The following is a 24,820-nucleotide window of genomic DNA, read 5'->3' on the forward strand; positions in this document are numbered from 1 at the left end:
TTCATTGACTACCACTCAGTAATTACCACAGACAACCTCCAGAACATCTATGGTTAAACAGACTTTTACGCTGTGTTTACATGACATAAGACATTTACGCATTTGGCAGACGCTTTTATCCAAAGCAACTTACATTGCATTATACTATACATTTGTTTCTAAGTATGTTTCTAAAAGGGGCGATGAATTAAGACCTCGATTTTAACCTGAGCTTTTGTTATATAAGAGGGAATCGTATGCGAACATCCTGTAAGTGTCAGACCTGAAAACGCCCTTGTTACTGAAACGAAGCGAACGCCAGGTCCTGGAATGCACCTATAGATAGGTTGAACACCGCCTCCACAGAAACATATCAACGACTACTTCTCTAGCCCCGCCGGCTGGTTCGCGCATGACAGTACTGAAGTAACACAAGTTGCGCGGAACCAGATAGAGCGAGCAAGCAATAAACATGCCGTTAAAGATCGCAAAATATTGTGCAGTGCCTGGTTGTGGAAGAACACAGTCGCTGCATAACCTTCCTTCAGATTCCGACATTAGTAATGCGTGGTTGAAGTTCATTTTTAAAGAGGGTTCCAGCTCACGTGGGGAAAACATTACCGCGGATTCCTTTGTGAACAAGGCACAGGTTGACGCTGGATTTGCGGAGAGACTAAAATTAAAAAGCAGTGCTGTGCCGTCAATATTGAGTCCAATAGGAATGGCGCAGCAACTTATGCGAGTACAACATTTTTGTACTATGCGTCACTATTGCTTTGTTAGAGATCGCTTGACATGTCCTGATAATGTGTAACGTAACGTTACGTGTCTAACCAAATTCACAAAAGGCTCCAACTAAGTTTACTAAGCAAACTGCTATCCAATCATAGCAGTGGGCGTTTACTTCCAAGTCTTCATTGCGGAACGCCCATTCAAACCTATCGTTTGTCAAGCCGGCCTCAAAACCCGCGTAGAAAATAGCCTATTACTTATTGATTTTGATGTTTTCGAATGTAAAAACCATGCGAACGTCATAAGTAGACCTCATACAACAGTATAAAACAATAAACAAGCCCAGTTCATCACACCTTTAAGTATTAAAGGAGTCATATTGCACGGCTAAAACGAATATTATTGTTTGTTTTATATGTAACGCAATGTGCATACACCATTTAAAGTTGAAAAACGTTGTATTTCCACATACCGTGCATGTTTGTATCTCCTCTTTGCCCCGCCTCTCTGAAACGCTCAGATTTTTTACAAAGCTCATGGCTCTGAAAAGCGAGGTGTGCTATGATTGGCCAGTTCACCAGTGCGTAGTGATTGGTCAAATACTGCAAGCATTTCATGGAAATATAACGCCTCTTACCATATTCGGAAGATCAGGTTCCAAAGCAATTGTACTGACATACGATACAATGAGATTTACAATTACGCCCATCTTAACTACGTGTAGATTTGGGCGGTCTTAGTCAAATCATGTTACGAAGTTACGTAGATTCGCCGGGGTGTGGTTACACGAGGCGTTTCAGGCAAGTCTGGTTGAGCATTCGCTTTTAGATAGAATGCATCTTTTGTTCCCACACTTTCATTTCTGCAATTTTACGTGTCTAATACATGCATGTGCAACTTATAACACACCAAAAACACAGAAAAACACATACTTCCGCCATATGACCCCTTTAACATAAGACATTTATGCTTAAAAATCTTAAGAGAAGTTTTTAATGGAAAAAAATAAAACAGAACTGTTGCTCTCAGTTATATAATTACTCCTTACCGTCCACTACATTGCAGAAAATGTACTTCATAATTCAAGCACAACAGCCTTTAAAAGAAATAATGCATCTACACAGCTGAGTATGACGCATTCATAAGAGCAACACTGTCCCATCTGAACTCAATACCCATAAACTGTAAGAGGTCTTAATTGTGGTACTGGTTAGTGTTTGGTTTTGTGGTTAAAGAAAGTCACAAGCAATTGTCAGCATGACAAGATACATTTTTCAAACATCTCCATTAGAGGAATGCAAGACAAAAACATCAACACTCAAACTTTATGACCAAGATATGTTATCAAGAAGTTAAATAACCATTGGCCATTCTGACTGGGTACAATAACATACTCTCTACAGATTCATTATGTGAAGTTATACATGCAGCACTAATAAATATTAAGGCATGGTCAAATCTTTGTGATTAAAAAGCATTTACAATACAGAATGTATTTTTGGTGTTCATTCTCACATAATAAGAGAAGCAAATTTCATGGATAGAAGTGACAATGTCTAAACACAGTGGAGTAAAATGGGCAGCCTTGTGATATTCAGAGAAGTTTGAGATCATTAAGGATTATATTACCAAGTAAGTTTAAATGTATGTATTGTAGTCCCAAAACAAACAGCACTGCATTTCAAATAATAATACATAATTTAGTTCAACAGCATCTCATAGACAAATGCCTGTTAAGTTATTTCAGCGTAGATAATTCAGATCAGCCATTGAATATTATATTTATAAAATAATATTTCTAAGACCGTAGGACCGTGCTAAGCAACAATTGAAGAAAAATATCACAAAATTACATAGAAATAAAAATTAGAAAGTTTTAAAATTAGAGTTACAGAAAATATATTAAACAAACTAGCGAAGGGTATGAGAGAAATTTAACATGTAGTAGGACATTTGATAAATATTTTTAGACTGGGAAGACCTTCCTATGTCTCGGCCCCTCTCGGCATGTTAACTAGCCGTAGTTCCAGGCGCTCAGACTGTAATATTAAACCGGACGCATTTTGCATAACAAATGTTTACATATGCTACTGGTAAAGTAGCACTTTAAAACATTAATCACTAAGAATAATATGACATAAAATACTGGGACTCTAAAGACATCAGATATATGACAGGGTGTGCAAACTGCAAAGGTCCCTTTGACCAGCTCTGAGGGAGGAGACCCTTCCTCCTCAGTAGAAGCTCTCATATAGAAACAACAGTTTGTGGTTCTGGAGCAAGGTGAGGATGTTAAACCAGGGAGCAGTAGCCCCCGCAGGCACCCTGATGCTGCTGTTCATGGTCAGACAGCTGAACCCCGTGACCCTGGATGCTGCTCTCCCAGAGCCCAGGCGTCTGCAAGATCTTCTCCACCAGTTCTTCAAAGGCACATTGAACTCCGTCCCGTGTTTTTGCACTAGCCTCTGATAATCACACCACGTGGGTTAGGATGGAAAGAGAGGAGATTACGGAACGTGAGTCATTAAAGCAAGAAATATGAAATGCAGATAAAGCTTAAAGAGTGAGACTTCACAGTCCAAAGATGAATTAATGACACTGACACCATAATCAAAATCTAATAAAAGTCTGAGAAGCTGTGCAGGAACAATATGCCTATTACACCACTAAGTGTCCACGTGCAGTTAAAGATCAGACTCAAACTTTTAAAACATCTGATACATGTGAAAGCAAAATGAATAAGACAGAAAACCTACCGATAAAAAGCATAGAGTGTTTCCGTGCAAACTTCAAGCCTTCATTTCTGTCTACTTCACGATTGTCCTGCAACAGAAAGGTCATTCGTTTAATTCTAGAACTCCAATACAATAATAAAAGAAATGAAGTTACAGAAGACTCCAAATGTCTGCAAATGTTACTATAACATTTTACTTCAAGGTCACATTCTCTAACACCTATGGGTCTGGACACATGTAGAACTTTCCTAATAAGAATACAGGACCGCATTTCTACTTCACTTCATTCATAGACCATGTTGTACAATTACTAATTTGCTTCCATCTGTTTCAATAAGCCAGAAGGAATTTGTTAAAACTTCGTAATGCGTTTTTTCTAGTTAAGAAAAGGTCAAATTATTTACCTTGCCAAAAGGGCAAACCAAACTAGTGGGTGAAGGCATCTGTGGTTTAACAAATGGCAGTGTACAGTAAGATGCTGAAAACATCTTATAGGGTCAGCATCGAAAAGCAGCTAAACTGGTGGCTCAGAAAAATTCATAACTGGGATTAGGTCAATTTTTTTACTCGGCATGCAGCAACGTGTAAGGAAAGCATTAAACAAATGTGGAAAAACTATTGATTTATGTCAAACAGAATTGTTCATGACAAGCTAGCTGCAAGCCGATTAGTCTATTAAAATAAACCCTCACCCTATTACAAACAGCTACCAACCCTGTCTGCTATCAGTTTAGTATATTTACAAAATGAATCAACCAAACCTTGTCGATTTTGTTTCCGACAAGCATTTTCACCAGGTCGTTGCGTGTGCAGTATGTCTCCAGTTCATTCAGCCAGTTCTCAAGCTTTGTAAACGTGTCCCGCTTAGTAACATCATACACTATAAGGAATGAAAACAACAATTTAATTTAACTTTCAAACCCATACTGACATGAACTAGTGTGAAAAAAGTCTACAGGTTTTGAGAGTAAATATACAAAGAAAGCACTAACCCAAAATGACGCCCTGGGCTCCCCTGTAGTAGCTTGGTGTTAAAGTTCTAAACCTCTCCTGACCTGCTGTGTCCTAAAATTGAAAAGATTACAAAGATTCCAGCAGCTTTCCCCTCAGGACACTAATACAAGACTACATCAAATATAGCTACAAAGTGTGTCATAGTGCCATCTAGTGGAATAAGACAAGTGCAAGCAATAGTGTACACTATAGTGTGGACAATTTCAAATATTGAAAGTACATATAAACCACTTACTTAAGCCTATTATTGTACTTACCCATATGGCCAGCTTCGCTCTGTTGCCATCTACTGCAATTGTTTTCACTTTGAAGTCCACACCTAAATAAACACCCCCCAATAATGTACGTTCAATGATGCTCAACAAGAAATACATTTACATTTATCCAGATGCTTTTATACAAAACAATTTAAGTGCATTTAAAGGGATAGTTCACCCAAAATTGAAAATACTTACCCTCATGTAATTTCATACCTGTATAAATTACTTTGTTCTAATGAACACAGAGAAAGATATTTGGAAGAGTGTTAGCAATTTTCAGTTCTGGGACATCATTGACTTCCATACTAGGAAAAATGTAATAGTAGTCAAAGGTGGCCCAGAATGGTTAATTTTCCTGGATTCTTCAAAATATCTCATTTTGTATCAAACAGAACAAATATATATACAGTACATATATTTTTCTACTATGGTAATTAATGATGTCCCAGAACTGAGAATTGCTAACATTCTTCCAAATATATTTCTTTGTGTTCAACAGAACAAAGACATTTATACAGGTTTGAAACAACCTGAGGGTAAGTAAATTATGACTGAATTTTCATTTTTGGGTGACTATCCCTTTAAGGTCCATTTTATCAGTATACACGTTTCATAGAAACAAACCAATGACCTTTGTGCTGCTAACACAAGGCTCTACTATTTCAGCTACTGTGTTATAAATTATTTAAGCTCAGTGGCTTTGAGTATTAACCGATTAAAAACCAAGCTCGATATGTTACCAATTCAATGCGACTAGGCATGGGACGAATACCGGTTTCAAGGTATACCGAGGTTTAAAACAGTTAAGGTTTCAAAACCACTCAAATTTTCTGTATTTTCGGTATGAGCTGTTTACAGAAAAATAAATAATTCAATCATGTAATTCAATGTTTGATGTTTATGTCTAATATATATGACAAAAATATATTTTTTGAAAGAATATTGTAATTTTAAGGCTTTATTTTTATCTGTCACACATGTTCTATATGTTGGTTCAAAATGAAATGTATTGTGTCCAGTTGAAAAGTTGTTTTTTGTATATGCAGATATTTGGAAATATCACATTTTAAATGTTTAAATAGCAACACCGTGAAACCGCGGTGTTTTGTTAATGTAATTATACCGCCAAAATCGCATACCGGCCCATGCCTATATGTGACTTACCAATAGTAGCAGCTAACTCTGGGTCGAAGGTGTCATCTGTAAAGCGCAGGAGTAAACTGTGGAAATAGAGAAATACCAGCACATTAAATGTACAATCACGTCATAAAGTTGTAAAACTGTAATATTTGTAAAAATTGTTAATGACTTGTGAGGAATACTTTCGTTCTGTACCTTTGAATTTCTTTCTAATTTAGTTTGTGACTTTGTAAGTGTTAAACGTCCATGTACAAAAGCCTAGTTAAAGTGTTATAACTGTACAGATACATTATAACTGTACATATATTGTCAGTATATTCAAGCCTAAACTCCACCGAAGGCCTGTTTTGTCTGGAGTGGACTGCCACATAACCAGCCGTTAGCAGAACTGCTATAGAAACAGCTGCCAGCTAACGTTAACATTTTGTTCAGGCCTCATTCCATTTTAAAAGGGATGTGACAACAGAATCGGTATACAGAGTATTTAACACCAACATATTTTTCAAAGCCAAACTAACATATGCAGCTATTATACTCAAGCTTTACTATTCAAATGCTAGCAAACAACAGCTTACAAAGAAACCAACAGGGTTCCGAATACAACGATGAGCTTCAACGTTACCCCAAAACAACTTAAAGAGTTACATTTTGTTTAAGTCTTGAGGCCAAAACGAGTTTTATACGTTAAGTTTGATGACTGGTGGTGTTTTAAACTTTGACCACATGCGACAGTCAGCTTTACTTCAGCCGAGCTCGTGCTTGTTTAAATGCAGATACTGCTAATGCTATTTGACAACTCACTATTCTGTCGGAGACGACTGAAAAATACAAAAAGATACCGTTAACGTTACCTGGATTTACCGACACCGCTCTCTCCGATTATTAAAATCTTTAACGTTGTCAGCACGTCGTCGTCCATGTTCTTGCTGTTTACACTAAACTGGTTCAACTCCCGTTCGCTCAACTTGGCTGTTGCCTATGCTGGAACTTCCGGTTGAGTCGTGACGTCACGAGGATCGCTTTAGATGTTGCGTAAGAGCGTTCAATGAGTTAAAGTTAAAAGTTTAACGAGCTTAAAAGTAAGACACAAGCATAAAGACAGCTATTTGTAATACAACAGTTCACACGTAATAACGTATTTCAACGAACTTGTGTGTTATATAGTTTAAGGGTTTGTTGTCATTTTAGGACGTTAGGACTTTTCTGAGTTTTGGGGCATTTCTTTCTTCATAAAGAAACTGGTTGGGAAAGCAAATAATGGAGGTAAAACTGTAATTGACTGCTTTTGTCAGAAGAAAGACAAAAGTAGACAATGACGGACAGAGACAACTGTAGGCTGAGCTCTGGAGAGCAAATATTCACTGTAGGGATACGTTACCGTTATTGTTTCAGATTGTTGAAGACCTGTGTCAAATTGATGTTAGCCAGAATCTTACAAATCAGATAGATTAAATAATAAACACCATCTAGTTTTTATATTTTTTGAAGGGTAGGTTTGACTAGTTGACATAAGTTAGGTGGAGAAATTGGGATTTTGAAATTGACTTGAACAAAACAATGAAGAGACCATAATTTGTGTAATATTGTTTGAAAGGCATCATGGGTAGATTTTATGTTTGGTTTTAATCGGTAACAAAAATATTCTTTGACAATTTATAACTATTTATAACTGCTCACGGTTCTTGCTTGAATACTATTTTCAACACTGCCATCTAGCGGCACATTCTGCAAACAGCAGCGATTAGTTGAACATTACAGTTGATAAATGGTTGATAAAATGTACATTTGTACAAATTCTAGGCAAAAGTTTGCTACTGATGTAATATAACAGTTTTAGTCACAACATAATTTTTACATTTGTGCTATCCCAAACTATGCAAACACTGAAACTGAGAAAAGAAATGCCTTTAAAGTTTTCACACCAGACAGTTATTGCAGACAATTGCTCTTGTTTCTCTGCCACTAATTGAACCAGGAGACTTTTTTCAAGCCTCATCTAAATTTTGACCAAATGTGTAGTGACACAAATGTGTGAAATATAAATAAAGAATTCTTAACAGTAATTGGTGCCTGATAAAGGATACTACCATGCCAAAATTACGGTTTACAAAATATTGCTAATTATTGTATTGTTTTTTGATAAAATGTATAATTACTATGCAAATAATTGACTGGCTTTAGAATGGTCATCAATTTCTAATGAACACAAATGACTGATGACATGACTGCTCAAAAACATTGATCATTTTTAACACAGACATGTGCTGTCAAATGCACATAGTTATTGTCAAGAATTGTCAATTGATGGGGGAACAGTCATCATTTATATATCTAATTATGCATGAAACAAACCGGTGCTTTTGTGTTGTTCTAGGTGATTGGTACTGGGAGGTGGGCCCATCTATCTGTGGGAGTCTGGGGCCCTGGGGCATGCATCTCCAGCCCTGCCTGTCACACCTGTGAACAGCTGAATGGAAAGAAAGCCTTGATACAGGAGCCATTAAGATGCTTCTATCAATCCAGTAGTTTGTATTGCATTAACAACTTCCACAAAAAAACTAGGTATAGTTACTTTTCTTAAGAACCCCCGATTCAATCTCAACCAATTTTCTAAACAGTGTTTTCATTGTCTGCTACTTCACAGGGATAATTGTCTCTGTGCCTGGATCACTGCTTCAGAAAATTGTTTGCTTTAAGAATAACCTCAACTGTTTGACTATATAGGCCTTAAAGGTAATTCTAGTGCTGATGCATCCCTTATTAGTTACTAAGAAAACAAAAGACCCGAGGTCTGAAGAGATCCTTTGTGTTCTTTATGTTCTCTTGTGAGAACCCTGCAGAAATCTGAGCTGCTGGTTTGTAAATATTCAAATGAGACTCATATAGCTTCAGTGATGGACAGAGGGCTCATCTGTAGATGTTTGTAGAGCTCTGCTGAAGTCATGGTGTCCTGCATCACAAACTGCATAGAAAAACCTATACGAATAGGTTTTGAGAGAATTGGTAAATTCGTCGGGCTTCACCCGTGGTGGTTTGTCAGTCTTCCGCTGGTGATGTCCGCATCTCTCGGAGGAGGATTTTACTTTCTGCAGGACCTGAAATCAAACAATATAGTGGAGCAGTTCACGCCAAAGAATGGACGTGCAAAAGTGGAGAGGCACTTCTTTCAAGAAACTTTTCCACAGACAGACACAGAATTTTCAGTGCTGCGACTAAACACTGATGGGGTCTTCGCATCTGTGATATTTTCTTGTAAAACAAATGTATTCAGCGCTGATGTATTAGAGGAAATCCTACGCATAGATGGAGAAGTTAAAGGCTTTATCGTGAATCATAGCTCAAGGCAGTTGACTTTCTCAGACATATGCGCAACTGTGAACGGAAAGTGTTACCCAAACGCATTGCTTGATGTCTTAAATTATAATGCGAGCAATATTCACTTAGTCAACGTAACATTCCCTATGTTTTGTCAGTCGGAGTTCAACTGTATTTACTTTGGAAATGACATTAGTGAAGTGGATGTGGATGACAATGGAGTTGTTCAAAGTGCCAAAGCAGTGAAACTTGTATATTATTTACAAGAGAACTCTACACTGGGAGACATTTGGCTTCAAGGATTTGTGAACTTGTTCGGTAATTCGACAACCTCCCTCACAGAAGTGAGTATTCTTTAAAACCTCTTTGATAATGTCATGTCAGGTAGATTATATGACCACTACCAAAGCTTTGAAAAATATTTGGATAATTTCACATTTTGGCATCAATCAGAATCAGAAGAGCTTTCTTCTAATTCTGATTGATGCCCAAATATGAAATTATCCAAATGTTTTTCAAAGCTTTGATAATGGTTATTGATGCCAATTTCACATTTTGGCATCAATAACTACATTTAATATTATTAATAGTGAATACTTGATACATTAAATATTTTGTTCATATTAAATGTGTCCTTTCAAATTTTTAGAAACATGTTTAATTTTACATTGTCAGGTGTCCTTTTTCACCTCTATATCAAGACAACAGGAATTTGAGAAGAGCACTGCATCCGTCACTCAGCTTTTTGCAATCACATATTTTCTTGCCATTTCATTTTCAATAATATCTTGTCTGAGGTTTGTACAATGCCTCATATTTTTTATCCTAAAACACTCTTGACATTTTAAGATTTTAAATGTTTTTTAATGCATCGCTATACATTGTTTGACCTCACTCAACAGGCTTGACAATGTCAGGAGTAAAGTGTGGGTGGCATCTCTTGGAGTGTTCTCAACTGCACAAGCAGTGCTGTCCAGTTTTGGGTTGCTACTACTCTTGAATGTGCCCTTTGTTATCACTGTGGCATCATCGCCATTCCTTATTCTTGGTAAGATGACATCTCTACCCTGAAATGTGTTTTTGACCTTATCTGAGGTCACATCCTGTGATTTAAAAATGCTAAACTTTATTCGCAGGGATTGGTATCGATGACATGTTCATCATGATCTCCAGCTGGCAGAGGACCAACGTTCAAGACTCAGTGCCAGATCGCATGGCGCGCACCTACAGAGAAGCAGCCATTTCCATTACGATCACCACCTTGACTGACGTTCTAGCGTTTTACCTCAGCTTCAGCAACCCGTTTGGCTCTGTGCGGTCTTTCTGCCTCTACGCTGGCACGGGCGTGTTCTTCTGCTACCTCTATAACATAACGTTCTTTGGGGCGTGTTTGGCTTTAAATGGTAGGAGGGAGGGGGAAAACCGACATTGGTTGACTTGCATGAAGGTTCCAGAAGAGTACTCAACAGGACAATCTAAAGCGTACACCGTGTGCTGTGTTGGAGGTTCTTATAACCATACCACAGGAACCGAGGAAGTACATCCAATGACGCTGTTTTTCAGAAAGTACTACGGACCGCTTTTGACCACAACTTGGTCTAAAGTAATTGTAATTCTTCTATACCTGACATACGTCGCAGTTAGCGTTTATGGATGTCTGAGGCTTAAGGAGGGCATTGATCTCAAGAATCTAGCGCTTGATGAATCATACGTCGTCCAACACTATGCGGCTGAAAAGACATATTTTGATTATTATGGTCCAAATGTGATGTTAGCTGTCAATGGTACATTTCAATACTGGGATGAGAACGAACAGCAACAACTTGAGTCTTGTATTGTACAATTTCAAGAGCTTGATTTTGTCAAGAACATATCAACATTCTGGCTTCAATCTTTTGAGAAATATGCCAAAGAAACCAGCAAAGACATTAGCTCTGAGGCAGAGTTTAAAACACATCTGAATGAGTTTCTGGACCACCATCCCATGTTCAGACAGGATGTCAACATAACAAATGCTAACATAACTGCTTCACGTCTGTTTCTTCAGACATTCAACATTTCCTCAGAGAAGACCATGCTGAATTCATTACGAGAGACAGCAGAGAACTGCCAGTGGCCGCTGGTGGTCTATCATCCAGCATTTATATATTATGATCAATATACTGTGATCGGTCACATCACCGTTCAGACCATCAGTGTAGCAACAGCAGTCATGCTAGTAATTTCTCTTGTACTAATTCCAAATCCTCTTTGTGCCCTTTGGGTGACTTTTGCCATAGCTTCAGTCATTTTGGGAGTTACGGGCTTTATGGCACTATTAAAGATTAACCTTGATTCCATCTCCATGATAAATCTGGTCATAAGCATTGGTTTCTCTGTGGACTTCTCCGCTCACATCTCGTACATGTTTGTGTCCAGTGCCAAGTCTGATGTGAATGAGAGAGTTGTGGAGGCTCTGACGCACCTGGGCTTTCCTATACTTCAAGGGGCCTTGTCGACGATTGTGGGCGTTGTGGTCCTTTCAGCTTCTACAAGCTACATATTCAGAACGCTCTTCACTATTGTGTTCCTGGTCATTGTGTTTGGGTTATTTCATGGTATTGCTTTTATTCCAGTTTTTCTAACTTTCACTGGATTTTGCCACAAGTTGTGGCAGCACTGATCCAAATGTCTTTGCTTTTTTTCTTACATAAAAGTGTTTTTTACATGAAGATGTTTAATACATGTGTTTGGACACCTATTCACACTTTTAATATATACATTTCATTGCATTAGAGACAAAATATAAAGACCAAGTGTTTTCCATAAACAAATGATGCGAGACACTCTTGCAGAATTTATTTGACTTTTCTTTGCCATTTTTGTAAAAATACGTTTAACTCTGCTTGGTTTTTAGTGTAGGTTTAAAACAACCACAGATGTAATTGATCATGTTAACTAGGCCCATGTTCCACCAATATTTGACAAATAAAACAGCATTTTGTAATTGTGAAATATCTTGCTTAAGAAATACAGTCTTATACTTTTCATTAAATTAAAAGTCCAAATACTTCTATGGCAACTGTGTTGATGTTTAACAAATTTGCATTAATTGATAATAATTATCTCTAATGACGATACTGTCACAAATGAAAATATCAATCATGCCGTTTCAACTGTGGTATAGTTTTCTTTATTTAGTTCAGCTCATGTTAACCCATTCAATATTTAATGTGGAAGAGCATCAAACGAAAAAGCAATTGAAAATTACAAACCAGGGAAAAGTCAGACTAAAATCAATCTATACACTTATATACAATCATACAATGTCCTTGTTTCATTTTATTGATCATTATTATATATTGTATATACACAACTAAAATAAGCTTGGGTAAAATGCAAACATACATGGAGGCAAAGTAAACTCATAAATGTAGAGCTACTGTACATGAATAAATAACACATGTATAGAATAAAGCTGAATAAAACCATTGACTGTGGCCACTGGACCTATCAGATGAATAACAGAACTAATCACGGGGAGGAGTTGTGCACGTTTGGATTAAATGCATTTTCAAATGTGTACAAGTAGCATGTTTAAATGAAAGCTATTATGTAAACCATTAAAGCCAAAATCAACAAGTATTTCAGACTGAAAACACTTCGAGCACAAAATCAGGAATAATTAGTTTTATGAAATGGCCCATAACGACATTTTATGACGCGTGTAAATGATGTAAAAATACTTCTATTTATTTTAACGTAACATTTGCAAATAACATAAGGAGTTCATGTGGCCATTTGAAATATTATCATGGGGACATATTCAGAATACAGAAGGTTCATCTAATGACATAGCAGGATTTATCTGAGTATTTATTGTAACTGAAGGAATTCTGAAGCAGCATTGTTCAAAAGCAGATAATATATGTATTTAACAAAACCTAATTTAAATATTCCAGTACCAAAATGCTTTGAAACATTTCATAGTCCCTCAGTGAGAAAAATACACTAACTTTACAGTTCCCAAAGGCCACCACTAAACAAACTCAACCCGGCTCAGACAAGGTCAACAGCAATATGTTACTGACTTATAGTAAACTGGACTGTCACTTACAGTTTATGGATTTATGCCAAATCAAATTCTGTTCCACTTAAACGCCACATAAAGCAGCATCTACAGTCAATGGTACAGTGAAAAATCGAAATAGATGTTAAAAAAACACACAGATACATCCCATTATCACCCTTTTATGAGTGTGTAAAACAATTTATTTCCCGCAATCCGGCTCAGAAAGACACATTATAATCAATGGGAAATCAAGACCTACCCAGCTCTTTGTTGCATATGTACATTCATGTCTTGAAAGGGTCCATTTTTCTCACTGCATTGTCTGACAGTCTTAGTGAACTCTCATCTGATTTCTAACGTCTTTCCCTCTAAGACCAGCTGGATCTCTTTGGCATCTAGAGTCTCATACTGCAGTAAAGCCTCGGCCAGATTTTTGTGCTCTTTTGCATGAGACTTCAAGAGCCCTTTAGCACGCTCATAGGAATCCTAACACAACACAACACATATTTAAGCTCAAACCTCTAAAGAATATACGATTCAAGCACAAAATGACAGACAGGGTAAACCTAAGCAAATCAGAACTGGTAAATTAATTTTAAAACATTGAGGAAATTAACAGCAAAATTTCAACATTGTGTCAATTAAGCCTTTAATCATTAAAGTGTTACATTAGTCAAGTTTACCTTTAGAAGTGTCCTGACTTCATGTTCAATGGCTGCCTGTGTTTCTGGGCTCTGTTTGGTAAGGTCGACGTATGTCATGACACCCAACTATGACCAAAAAAACTGACAAAAATGAAGAAATCTGTATGTATGGATATCACCTTCATAGCTAATGTTAATATAATCATTTTATTATCAAAATCTATATAACCTATACAAACCACCAAAGCATTCTGGGATACATGCAATCCTGTCTTACAATATGGTCAACAGAATAACTGTCTAAGCTCTAGATGTGAAAATGACTAACTCCTGCGATAGCAGCTTTTATCGTTTTGGTTAATAAATACTCATTATAAACAACAGAATTATTTCATATTTTATGGTCTAATCTGAATGCACAATAATGTCTGACAAAACGAACCTTTTCACTCATGCCAAATCTGGTCACCATCATTTTGGCTATTTTTGTAGCACTGTCAAAATCACTCGAAGCTCCTACGAGCAAATAACAAACCAATTGTCAGCACATAAAATAAAACCAACATTATTTTGAACGACATTACAACACTAGACCAGATATCATAGCAACACACCAGTGGTGATATTCTCATTGCCAAAGATGAGCTCCTCAGCCACTCTGCCGCCCATGCTGACATCCATCTGAGCCAGCAGCTGAGCGCGAGTCTCGCTCCAGCGGTCATTCTCTGGAAGCATTGACACCTACAGAGAACAGATCAGACTACTGTAAATCAAGACCGACTGTCCTAGCAAATTACAGCTGCTGTCCAACATGATTGGGCAGAATTGCTTATTAAGGGCTCAGCAATATATTGAATATTTACATTTATTTGATCACAATACAAAACTTATTTGCTCTACTTGGGCATAATGGTGTCTGGTTTGTTTCGATTTAATACCACCTGTAACAAACAACCAATGTTACTCACATGACCCAAAGTGGGACCTCTTGGCATAATAGTGGCTTTATTTATAGGCATGGCGTCTTTGGTGTAGTATGCAATAATTGCATGTCCTGACTCGTGGTATGCTGTGATCTCTTTATTCCTCTTATCGATCACTGCACTCCTGCGCTCTGGACCTGTGAGCAGAGAAAGTGAATAACACTAATTTATCTCAACCTTCACCCATAACGGGACAAAACTTATGCTTGCTAAATCTATCCTTAAATCCTAAATGTGACTAATTCAGACAGTAAATCTTAATTCATACATGCAAACTAAGAGAGATGCTTTACCCATCAGTATTTTGTCCTTGGCAAACTCCAGCTCCTTCATGGTCACCATGTCCTTGCCATCCACAGCCGCCTTCAGCGCACCTTGATTAACAAGATTCTCCAGCTCAGCACCAGAGAAGCCCACTGTTCCTCTCGCAATGACCTCAGCCTCCACAGCTAGACATCCAGACAAGATGATAGTTCTTATTTAATCAGGGCTGACATGCATTTGCTGTACAATTCCTTTCAGTGTACTTGACAAGAAAATGGCCTAATAAAGATATGTTACGAACGATGCAACGGGTACACTCCAATGCTGGGCCACTCACCTGAGTCCACTTTGATTTTCTTGAGGTACCACTTAAGAATTTCAGTACGGCCCTTCACGTCTGGTCTGGGGACGGTGACCTGCATATCAAAGCGACCTGGCCGGATCAGAGCACTGGAGAACAGGAGAGCATTCAGACCTTCTCACAGTCTCACATTTTAAAGGGTCACCAAACCATTTTACGCAAAACTAAAAACTAACAGAATATTTAAAAAATTGAGTTTACAACAAGCATAAAATGTTTTTACTCTCCCAGACAAATTCTGGTACTTTATCAGAATCTTTTTCTCAGTTACCCTATTAGATACTTTAATACTGGACTTATACTTTAATACTGAATCAATCAATATTAATCAATCATCTCATATTTATTTAATGCGAGATTAAGTGCCCCTTTAATTTCTTTACAGAAGAAAACCACATACTTATCCAAAGCTTCAGGGAAGTTTGTTGCACCAATTATGATGACGCCTTCATTTGGCTTAAACCTGCAAAGGTAAAACAGTAAGTTTATTAAATACAGCAACACTTCTAGGAGTAACAAAATAAAACAATTTCAAGTTACATTGCAGTCATAAGACGTAATATGACTTGTTGTGTATGATTTACCCATCCATCTCAGCTAGAAGCTGATTGATAGTCTGTCTAGAATAGGGGTGCATGGGAGACTCAATCCTCTTGCCTCCAACACTATCCAGCTCATCAATGAAGATGACACAAGGAGCGTTACTTTTTGCCTCTCCTAAAGGAAGTACACATCAGAATCACTTTAATGCAAAGCAGCCTTCATATCTTTAGTAATTCTACTACATTTCCTTACAATTCAGGCAAACAGTCATTGCGCTATGATAGAAAGCTACAATCACACAAAGCTCATCAGATGTGACAGCACCCAAGACTCTTGAGATACTCACTGAAAAGGTTTCTGATTCGACTGGCACCGACCCCAACAAACATCTCATCAAACTCGGAGCCAGACGCATAGTAGAACGGCACATCTGCCTCGCCTGCAACAGCACGGGCCAGCAGCGTCTTTCCTGTACCCGGAGGCCCAACCAACAAAATACCTGCAAAAGAGATCCTTCTGTAAATATCAAGGTATTTGCATTGGAAATGTTTAGATCCATCACATTGCTATTAACGTTATAGAACCAATGTCTGTGTCATGGGATTTTAAGTTTGTTTTCATTGACGTGTAAAACCTGGAAACAGTTTTAAGAAGACAAGTCTTTAAACAAACATGAAGTCTTGCCTTTAGGCAGCTTTCCTCCCAAAACAGTGAACTTCTGTGGGTTGCGGAGAAACTCCACCACCTCCTGTAACTCATTCTTGGCCTCCTCCACTCCCTTCACATGCTCAAAAGTGACATTCTTCATCTGGACAGGGTCCACTGCAGAGTCCAAGCCTGATGTGGTTCGGAATCGCACTGTCCGGAACGGTTACATTACAATTCACACACCAAACACACTCACACACAGAGCACTCTTAAAACCACAATGCAAATAAAAAAACGAGGATCTGATAGTTTAAGATCGAAACCACTACAGAACATTAACTGTAGTTCAACTGTCTATTTTAAACCAACTGACAGCAGGGCTCTAGACTAACACTTGAGAGAGGTGGCACTGGTGCTACCAAGTTATTCAGTTGGTGGCACCAGCCCTTAATTTCATAGCACCAGAGTCGTGGGGTGAGGTAAGAAAAAAGAATCACTAAAACTTCATTAAAATGTATTTAATACATTAATAAATCAATTAGAAATTAATACAAATCATTGTTTATCATGGTTTTCTTCACTCGTCTGCTCTTTCGGTCCTTCGCCTCTTACCCGCGAATTACGTCTTTGGGGCGGGGGCACTGACAGATAAGTGAATGGTTGAAGGAGGGGAGACGAAAATGAGTGACTGAATGCGGCGCTTGCGCAATATAACATAATACGCAAAAATTATATATTGATCAGTTTGGCAGTAAGAAAAACTTGTTGCACTGGCAGGAAAAATAGTTCGCAGTCTAGAGCCCTGTGACAGACATGATACACATCGAGTACACTCAGCACCAGATCAACACCAACCAGACATGCAGATGCACCTATGGAAATTTTACCTGATAAAAAAGGTGTTTTTGAGAGCCCATACAGCCCGACCACCAAGAGCACCAACAGAATCAGCCGTGTCCTCCTCAATGATTCTTTTGAAGATGAACAGTAAAACAAACAAATATTTATACAATGCAAAAAAAAAAAAGACCGAATGATGGTCATACACTAGAAAACATCTTGACTGAATTGTTTTTTGTTGTTAGTTTAATACAACATACCTTGTGTTCTCTGTGTTAGGGCCTGAGCTTTGAGGAAACCTTCTGCAAAACCAGTTTTAAAAGCATCATGCTGACCATCAGGTATATTTTTATTTTTAAGGAGCTTGTCCAAAGTTTCAACATCTGAGCCTTTGTCTCGTGTGAGGAAGCCCTAAAGGCACAAAAACAAAAACTATAATCTAAACATTTTAGAAATAAATATCTTTTTATAAACATATTTGTTTATGTTTTCAAATACATAATGAAACATGTTTTACAGGAAAATCTTATAAAAAAATGACAATTTACCCTCAAGTTTCTTTCTTTGTGACGGAAAAAGAACAGTACGTACATTCTTCAAAATACATTATTTTGTTTTTTAAACAGAGTTTCATACAGTGCAGAAGCAGCAGACTTAAAGTAAACATGTAGGTCATATGTACAACCAGACAGCTGTTATAAAAATAAAATTAAACTCCAGCAGAGTGATTATAAGCCCTTTTCTAGAATACTCAGAATCGAGTATAGCAGTGTGTTGTACAAAAAAGGTTGCTTTATTATTATGTGGGTAACCTTCATAAAGGATGGTGTGAATCCCTCCGGCTCCACTGGACTGTCAAAGCCTCCCTGCAGACGACGTGTTCGGGACTTCAGAGTTTTAAAGCCTCGATTTGGGACAAACACTGAAAAAACAAACATCATCAAACATACACCATCATTTTTCAAATAAGCTGCCCATTTACTATGTGAAAGCTGAATAGTTACAATGAAATCGCACACTTTACATGGCAAATACTTGAGGTCTGTGCACAGTGTTTGGAGCGGTGACTTGTTCTGCCTAGAGAACACAGGAGTACCACCACCCATTCTTGAAAACCCTGATGAAAAGAAAGACAACAATTGGTTAGGTATATTATATACACTACTAGTTAAAAGTCAAAAATGCCTACTCATTTATACTCGTTACTATTTTTTTCACATAACTGTAAAGACATTAAACAGATGGATAAATTTGAATTATTAGTAAGCAACAGCAACAACAACAAAAAGAAAACACTCATTTTAACTTCCAAAAACTTGTCAGCAGCTTTTTTCATCAGTATCCAGTCTAACAAGTTGAATAACAATCGTTTCTTGCATTCAAAAGTTTTGGCTGGTGATACATGACAAAGTGAAAGTTACATTACACAACAGCAACACTAAATGCGAAAGTTGCACAGCTCCACATCCCGCCTAATAATAGACAGAAATGTTATGTATCCATCTCACCATGTTTGTTGAGAAAAAAGGAATCTGATGAGAGATGGGAAGTCCTCCAGATATTGGGTGCAGTCCCCAGGGGTGAAGAAGATTCACTGGGAGTCACACAGGGCAGAAGCCTCTCCACCAGATCATTCAACTGACCGATCCCTATATCTGTTATACCTAAATCCCTCAAGCTCCATGATGGCTTCTCAGTACATCACCACAAATGAAGAGATAACAGAGGAAGGAGAAATGGGAACAATTTTTGCGAGTTGCGACAGCACCTGGAAACATGCTTATGGTTGCATTGTATGCATTCACTTACCTCTGTGCTGTTTTGATCTGGTTCAGGTGTGTTCTCTCTGTGTTTGTGACTAGCTGAAGTATTGCTGCTTACTGAACCCTTCAGAAAGTGCAGGGCATTGATCAGATGACTCAGCTGGACTGTTACCTTAGAAAACAGTAAAAACCAAGTCAATTTAAAATTAAAGTCCTCCATTAGTTTACTTAAAATAATTACCACAATTAATACTTCACAATGTAACAGTTTAATTAGCAGTATGGTGGTCATCTAGCTTCTGTCAGAGCAAAACAATGTGATGTGAAATGCTTCACACGCAGTTACCTAACAGCAGTAACGTTACTGACACCACGGCCCAACAAAGACACTATGAGCACGAATCATACAAATCCCTAATAAACCACAATGGCTGCCCCAGCAACATACCAACACACAAACGAGCACTCTGCAAAAATGGTTATAAAGTATTCGCCCAGGTTCTCAGCCTTTACATGTGTGCTAAAGTTAGACCATGTCAGCTAACCGGCTAGCCACGAATATGTTCGTTAACGAAAGCAAATATTGATAACAGACGAGATTGATTACCTGCGGCTGTAGCGAAGTTGAAAGAGAAAACATTTCTGATTAGGTGATGACAAACGTTTGACGACAAGAGTTTATTGATTTGGCATTACAAGTAATGCCCTCCACTATTGTCCTCTTCAGTTCAACTACTAGCCTCGTTGACACTGCGAAGATTCGTCAACATGACGCTATACAACATCCGGAATGGAGAAAGGCAAAATAAAAGTTCGAACGTTTTAACTAGGTCCTTTCCCAGATATATTTTAATATAGCAATATTTAACAAATTCCGCTGCTTCTCGTTGACTGTCAATAGCTGCTGGAATTGGTTAAAAGCTTTTACACCATGGTCTGTCTGAATACTTGATTCTGCCTGTAATGTAATCACATAGCACAGATGTACACGCACAGATCGCACAGATGCACTGCCAGTGATCACTGAAATACTTCTTGTTGTCAACGTTGGCTCAGTCTGGACTGGGACTAAAAGCGGTCCTGGACTTCTTTGCCAAGACCAGCCCACTGTCAGTTATGTCTTTTTGCATTTGTGTTCAGGGTGGGGTCCCGCTCCATCCGCTCATAATTTCATTAAATCCATTAAAGATTAGCTATATTCTTCAGCAATTTTGGGTAACATTGCTGTTTTTGAGCTTCTGGACTCTCGCAGCTTCACAAGGTGGAGACACGCACAGTGCAGGTAATTCACGCACCTCTACCCTTACGAAAATTTACCATGGTTTTACTACAGTTAAAATGGAAAAACCATGGTTTTACTATAGTTAAAACAAAAAAGCATGGTTACTACATAGATACTGTAGATGGTTATCACAAAATAACCACGGTATTAAAAACCAGTATTTTTGTAAAAACCATAGTAAACAATGGTTACTGTAGTAAAACCATGGTTTTGCCCTAAGTAATCAATGCACCAAAAAAACATGGTTACCACACTTGTACCAAAAAAGCCATGGTTAATTTTCGTAAGGGTATAATTAATAATAAATAATATATTTTATTTTACACAGTGTTGCAGTGATTATTATAAATGATTTATCCGTGCACACCATTTTTGGTGTGCACATGACGTCAGCAACAAAAAAGAGGTAGGACTATACTGACTGTCCAATGCATTTGCCTGCATTTTAGCCCTCGCCTCCAGGCCCAATTTACAACAAACCAATCAAAAAGGGAAGGGCAAAAAGCCCTGCCCTACAGTTTTTCTAATTTCAGATGCTGTTTCACTCGGATACAAGATACGGAAAAGAAGTCAATCGCAACTTCCGTTTCATGGTGACTTTAAGCCATAATAACTAAAAAAGTACAGCTAACTAACACAATAAAACACATAACATAATAAAAAACATGATTTTAGATTTTTTTTAAATGGACATCTCATTTTGGAACTAAACTCTTCATTTGTCCTGTCAACGTAAAAACATTTGTTGAATGAATTTATTAACAATATCACATTGTCAGAGCTTCCTTAACAAATTTTCCTATGTAAGTTCAACAATGTTTACATGCACTTGAAAAATTGGAATTAACTTATTTAAACTGTTATTCAAATTATTATTTATCAAATAATTTATAAACTGGCTTCCTTTCTTGTGTTAATAGGATTAAAAAAACTAGTTTACACATATATTGAAGTTCCTTGAATTAAAAGTTGGGGTAACAAAGGTGAAGTCTAATCAACATAAGACTAGCGAGACCATCAAGACAAGACAGTTGGCAATAACTAGTTTGCCTTGGTTTGATTTTATCATCTATATCAAGTCACATCACAGTTAAGAGAATTTGGCAAGACAACTCCCTGATCATGAAAATGAAGAAGAGTTTTTTTTTTACTAATTATTTGACATTGTACACATATTTAGCATCATATTTAGCATTTAGCAATTTTGCATCGTTGCAAAGCAGTTTACATACATTTAGGCAGTGGTTAGTTGTCACGGTTCTCAGGGTGAGACAGAGACAAGGACAGAGGACCCAAATGCAGACAGCGGGTAAGGGGTTAACACAAACTTTAATAATAACTAAAACTACAAAACAAGGACCCACGTGGGGGAACATAAAACATAGCAACACGGACAGGAACTATTTTCAGTCTAGTTAATAACATTTGACATGAACACTGTAAACTAAACTAACTACGCAACAAGAACTCACCACAAAGACAAACACGACGCAACAGAACAATGATCCAGCACGAGACAGAAGACACAAGGGCATTATAAAGGGGACAAATCAAGAGGAAGCAGGTGCAGGGCATGAACTAATTAACAAACAATAACGAGGAGACGAAAGGGCGGGAACAGAGACGCCACACCGGAGAGTGGAAGACCAACAGGGACAAAACGTCACTCTCCACATAAAACAAGAGGTTCTATCATGGTTCTGCCACTAGGTCAAGAGAAGCAAGACAAGGTGGGGCAGAACCATGACAGAAGCCCCTCCTTAAGGAGCAGCATCCTGATGCTCCTCAAGGAACAAACAAGACTACACAGACTGTGACATAAAACATAACTATACAAACATGACAAAAAATGTGATACATAGAAAAAAAAGTCCAAACAAAGACATGGTGCCGGCACGAAGGCCGGCTGGACAGGACATGGCGCCGGCTGGAAGGCCGGCTGGACAGGACATGGCGCCGGCTGGAAGGCCGGCTGGACAGGACATGGTGCCGGCTGGAAGGCCGGCTGGACAGGACATGGCGCCGGCTGGAAGGCCGGCTGGACAGGACATGGCGCCGGCTGGAAGGCCGGCTGGACAGGACATGGCGCCGGCTGGATGGCCGGCTGGACAGGACATGGCGCCGGCTGGATGGCCGGCTGGACAACACGTGGCGCCGGCTGGATGGCCGGCTGGGAGACCGGCTATCACCGACTGGGCAGGCCTGGATGTCGACACAACAGGACAGGATGTCGGTGGCTGGGCAGCGCTCTCCGGCAGCTGGGCAGCATCTCCGACGGCTGGGCAGCGCTCTCTGGCAGCTGGGCAGCAAACAAGGACAAACACACACAAACAGTCGACTCGACAGGCCTGGGCACCAGCTGGGAGGCCGGCAGGGATCTTCAGCGGGAACAGGACACCGGCGGCCTCAACCCTGGAGGGGAATCCGACGACCTCAACCCTGGAAGGGAGCCCGGAGGTCTCGATCCTGGACGGAGTTCCGGCAGTCTCGACCCCGGAAGGGAGTCCGGCGGTCCCGACTCTGGAATGGAGCCCAGCGGCCTCTACCCTCCAAGGGAGTCCGGCGGATTCAACCCTGGAAGGGAGTCCGGCGGCATCGACCCCTCCCGCTGAGATCCCTCTGTCTGCTGGGTCCAGAATGGCTGGATCATTCTGTCACGGTTCTCAGGGTGAGACACAGAGACAAGGACAGAGGACCCAAATGCAGACAGCGGGTAAGGGGTTAACACAAACTTTAATAACTAAAAATACAAAACAAGGACCCACATGGGGGAACATAACAAAACATAGCAACACGGACAGGAACTAACTAGACTGAAAATAATAACATTTGACATGAACACTGTAAACTAAACTAACTACACAACAAGAACTCACCACAAAGACAAACACGACGCAACAGAACAATGATCCAGCACGAGACAGAAGACACAAGGGCATTATAAAGGGGATAAATCAAGAGTGGACAGGTGCAGGACATGAACTAATTAACAAATAATAACGAGGAGACGAAAGGGCGGGAACAGAGACGCCACACCGGAGAGTGGAAGACCAACAGGGACAAAACGTCACTCTCCACATAAAACAAGAGGTTCTATCATGGTTCTGCCACTAGGTCAAGAAAAGCAAGACAAGGTGGGGCAGAACCATGACATTAGTAAAGTGACATACAGGTAACTAAAACACAATACAAACATGATAACATCAAAAAATGTGATCTGTTTTTTGCAAATAAACTCTTCAAATGTTAACTTGACAGTGTTTTTTAACTGAAATAAGACAGCATTGATGACGTATGTAGCCTTCGAAGTGTGCATCCTTCACACTGTGGGACGCACCTTCAAAGTTCTCAGTGAAGTGCAGAGACCACAACTGTGGGTATTTGGACATAGATTCGGTCTCGCTTCAGAATTCCTGTCTCAGCAAAAAATAAATAAATAATAAAAATAACAACTTAATCTTGCACAGCCACAACAAAAGTCAACATGAATGTTTTGCTTTGTGGCTTACATTAGGTGGGTACCAAATCACACACTTGTGCACTATTCTACGCCATTTTGTAGTATAAATAGTGTGAGTAGTGCGTTCACATTTAAAATCCTCAAAAAAGAAGTGCCCGGATGATGCACTTTTTCAACCGAAAATATGAAGTGTGGAACTGAGGACACTTCACGCACTCAAAGGTCGCAGTTTCGCTTACGTAGCGGAAGGGAGGCGGGGCTATCAGACGCTGCTCGAGCAATACTCTCCTGCAGAGTGATAACGCTTCAATCTGTTGATGACTAAAGTAATGCTGGGCAACTTGAAAACTATATTAATTGTACAATGTTCAAGTTTATTTTTATTTTTTTTGAACTTCAAAGAAATACAAGACATGTTCACATACAGGTAAAACTGAAGTAAACATTTTCATATGCAAAGTATACAATGCATTAAGGATGTAAAAAGTATGTTCCATATCATCACCATAGAACATAGAAAAAAATTGAAATGTACAAAAGTAAAAGAGAAGAAAAAAAGTTAAATAAATAAAAATTAAAACAAACCAAACATGAGGGTAAGAAATTAAATTATACATCACTTACCGTATATAAATTAAACTGAAATCGTCTTAATGGCTTTCTTATTTAAAGAAGGTGAAATAGAATTCAGGTATAACTTAAGATCTTTTCGGAAGATCTTATATAATGGCTTATTATTGGCGAATTTACATTTATGTATGTAAAATTTACAAAGAAAATTTTTTTTAATTAACAATAAAACAAAC

The 24,820-nt window shown here is 38.6% G+C and overlaps 3 protein-coding genes across 5 annotated transcripts; 1 reads left to right on the forward strand and 2 right to left on the reverse strand.

Annotated features, from left to right (window-relative positions):
• Nucleotides 1-1,686: 1,686 nt before the first annotated feature.
• Nucleotides 1,687-6,858, reverse strand: rab18b (RAB18B, member RAS oncogene family). Its single transcript, XM_057334125.1, has 7 exons — nt 6,712-6,858; nt 5,885-5,940; nt 4,718-4,779; nt 4,439-4,511; nt 4,208-4,326; nt 3,468-3,534; nt 1,687-3,176 (listed from the first exon to the last, which is right to left on the reverse strand). Exons 1-7 carry the CDS (start codon nt 6,777-6,779, stop codon nt 3,004-3,006), a joined length of 618 nt encoding a protein of 205 aa, XP_057190108.1. The 5' UTR covers nt 6,780-6,858; the 3' UTR covers nt 1,687-3,003.
• Nucleotides 6,859-8,802: 1,944 nt separating this feature from the next.
• LOC130555010 (patched domain-containing protein 3) lies at nt 8,803-11,837 on the forward strand. The gene is made up of 4 exons (XM_057334998.1): nt 8,803-9,519; nt 9,851-9,972; nt 10,078-10,223; nt 10,312-11,837. Exons 1-4 carry the CDS (start codon nt 8,803-8,805, stop codon nt 11,835-11,837), a joined length of 2,511 nt encoding a protein of 836 aa, XP_057190981.1.
• A 470-nt stretch (nt 11,838-12,307) lies between these two features.
• On the reverse strand, nt 12,308-20,031 carry yme1l1b (YME1-like 1b). Of its 3 annotated transcripts, XM_057334827.1 has the most exons (18): nt 19,880-20,031; nt 19,319-19,444; nt 19,018-19,198; nt 18,534-18,626; nt 18,322-18,431; nt 17,770-17,920; nt 17,557-17,640; nt 16,706-16,879; nt 16,368-16,520; nt 16,063-16,195; nt 15,879-15,941; nt 15,455-15,567; nt 15,147-15,302; nt 14,839-14,990; nt 14,485-14,611; nt 14,313-14,386; nt 13,910-13,996; nt 12,308-13,712 (listed from the first exon to the last, which is right to left on the reverse strand). In XM_057334827.1, the coding sequence occupies exons 1-18, from the start codon at nt 19,910-19,912 to the stop codon at nt 13,569-13,571; spliced, it is 2,154 nt and encodes a 717-aa protein (XP_057190810.1). In that variant the 5' UTR covers nt 19,913-20,031; the 3' UTR covers nt 12,308-13,568. The 3 variants fall into 3 exon arrangements, with proteins under 3 accessions (XP_057190810.1, XP_057190812.1, XP_057190811.1); XM_057334828.1 differs by lacking the exon at nt 12,308-13,712 and having other exon boundaries at nt 13,909-14,011; XM_057334829.1 differs by lacking the exons at nt 19,319-19,444; nt 19,880-20,031 and having other exon boundaries at nt 18,527-18,626; nt 19,018-19,132.
• Nucleotides 20,032-24,820: the final 4,789 nt, after the last annotated feature.

Source organism: Triplophysa rosa, linkage group LG5, assembly GCF_024868665.1.
Source record: "Triplophysa rosa linkage group LG5, Trosa_1v2, whole genome shotgun sequence".
Lineage (NCBI taxonomy): Eukaryota > Metazoa > Chordata > Actinopteri > Cypriniformes > Nemacheilidae > Triplophysa > Triplophysa rosa.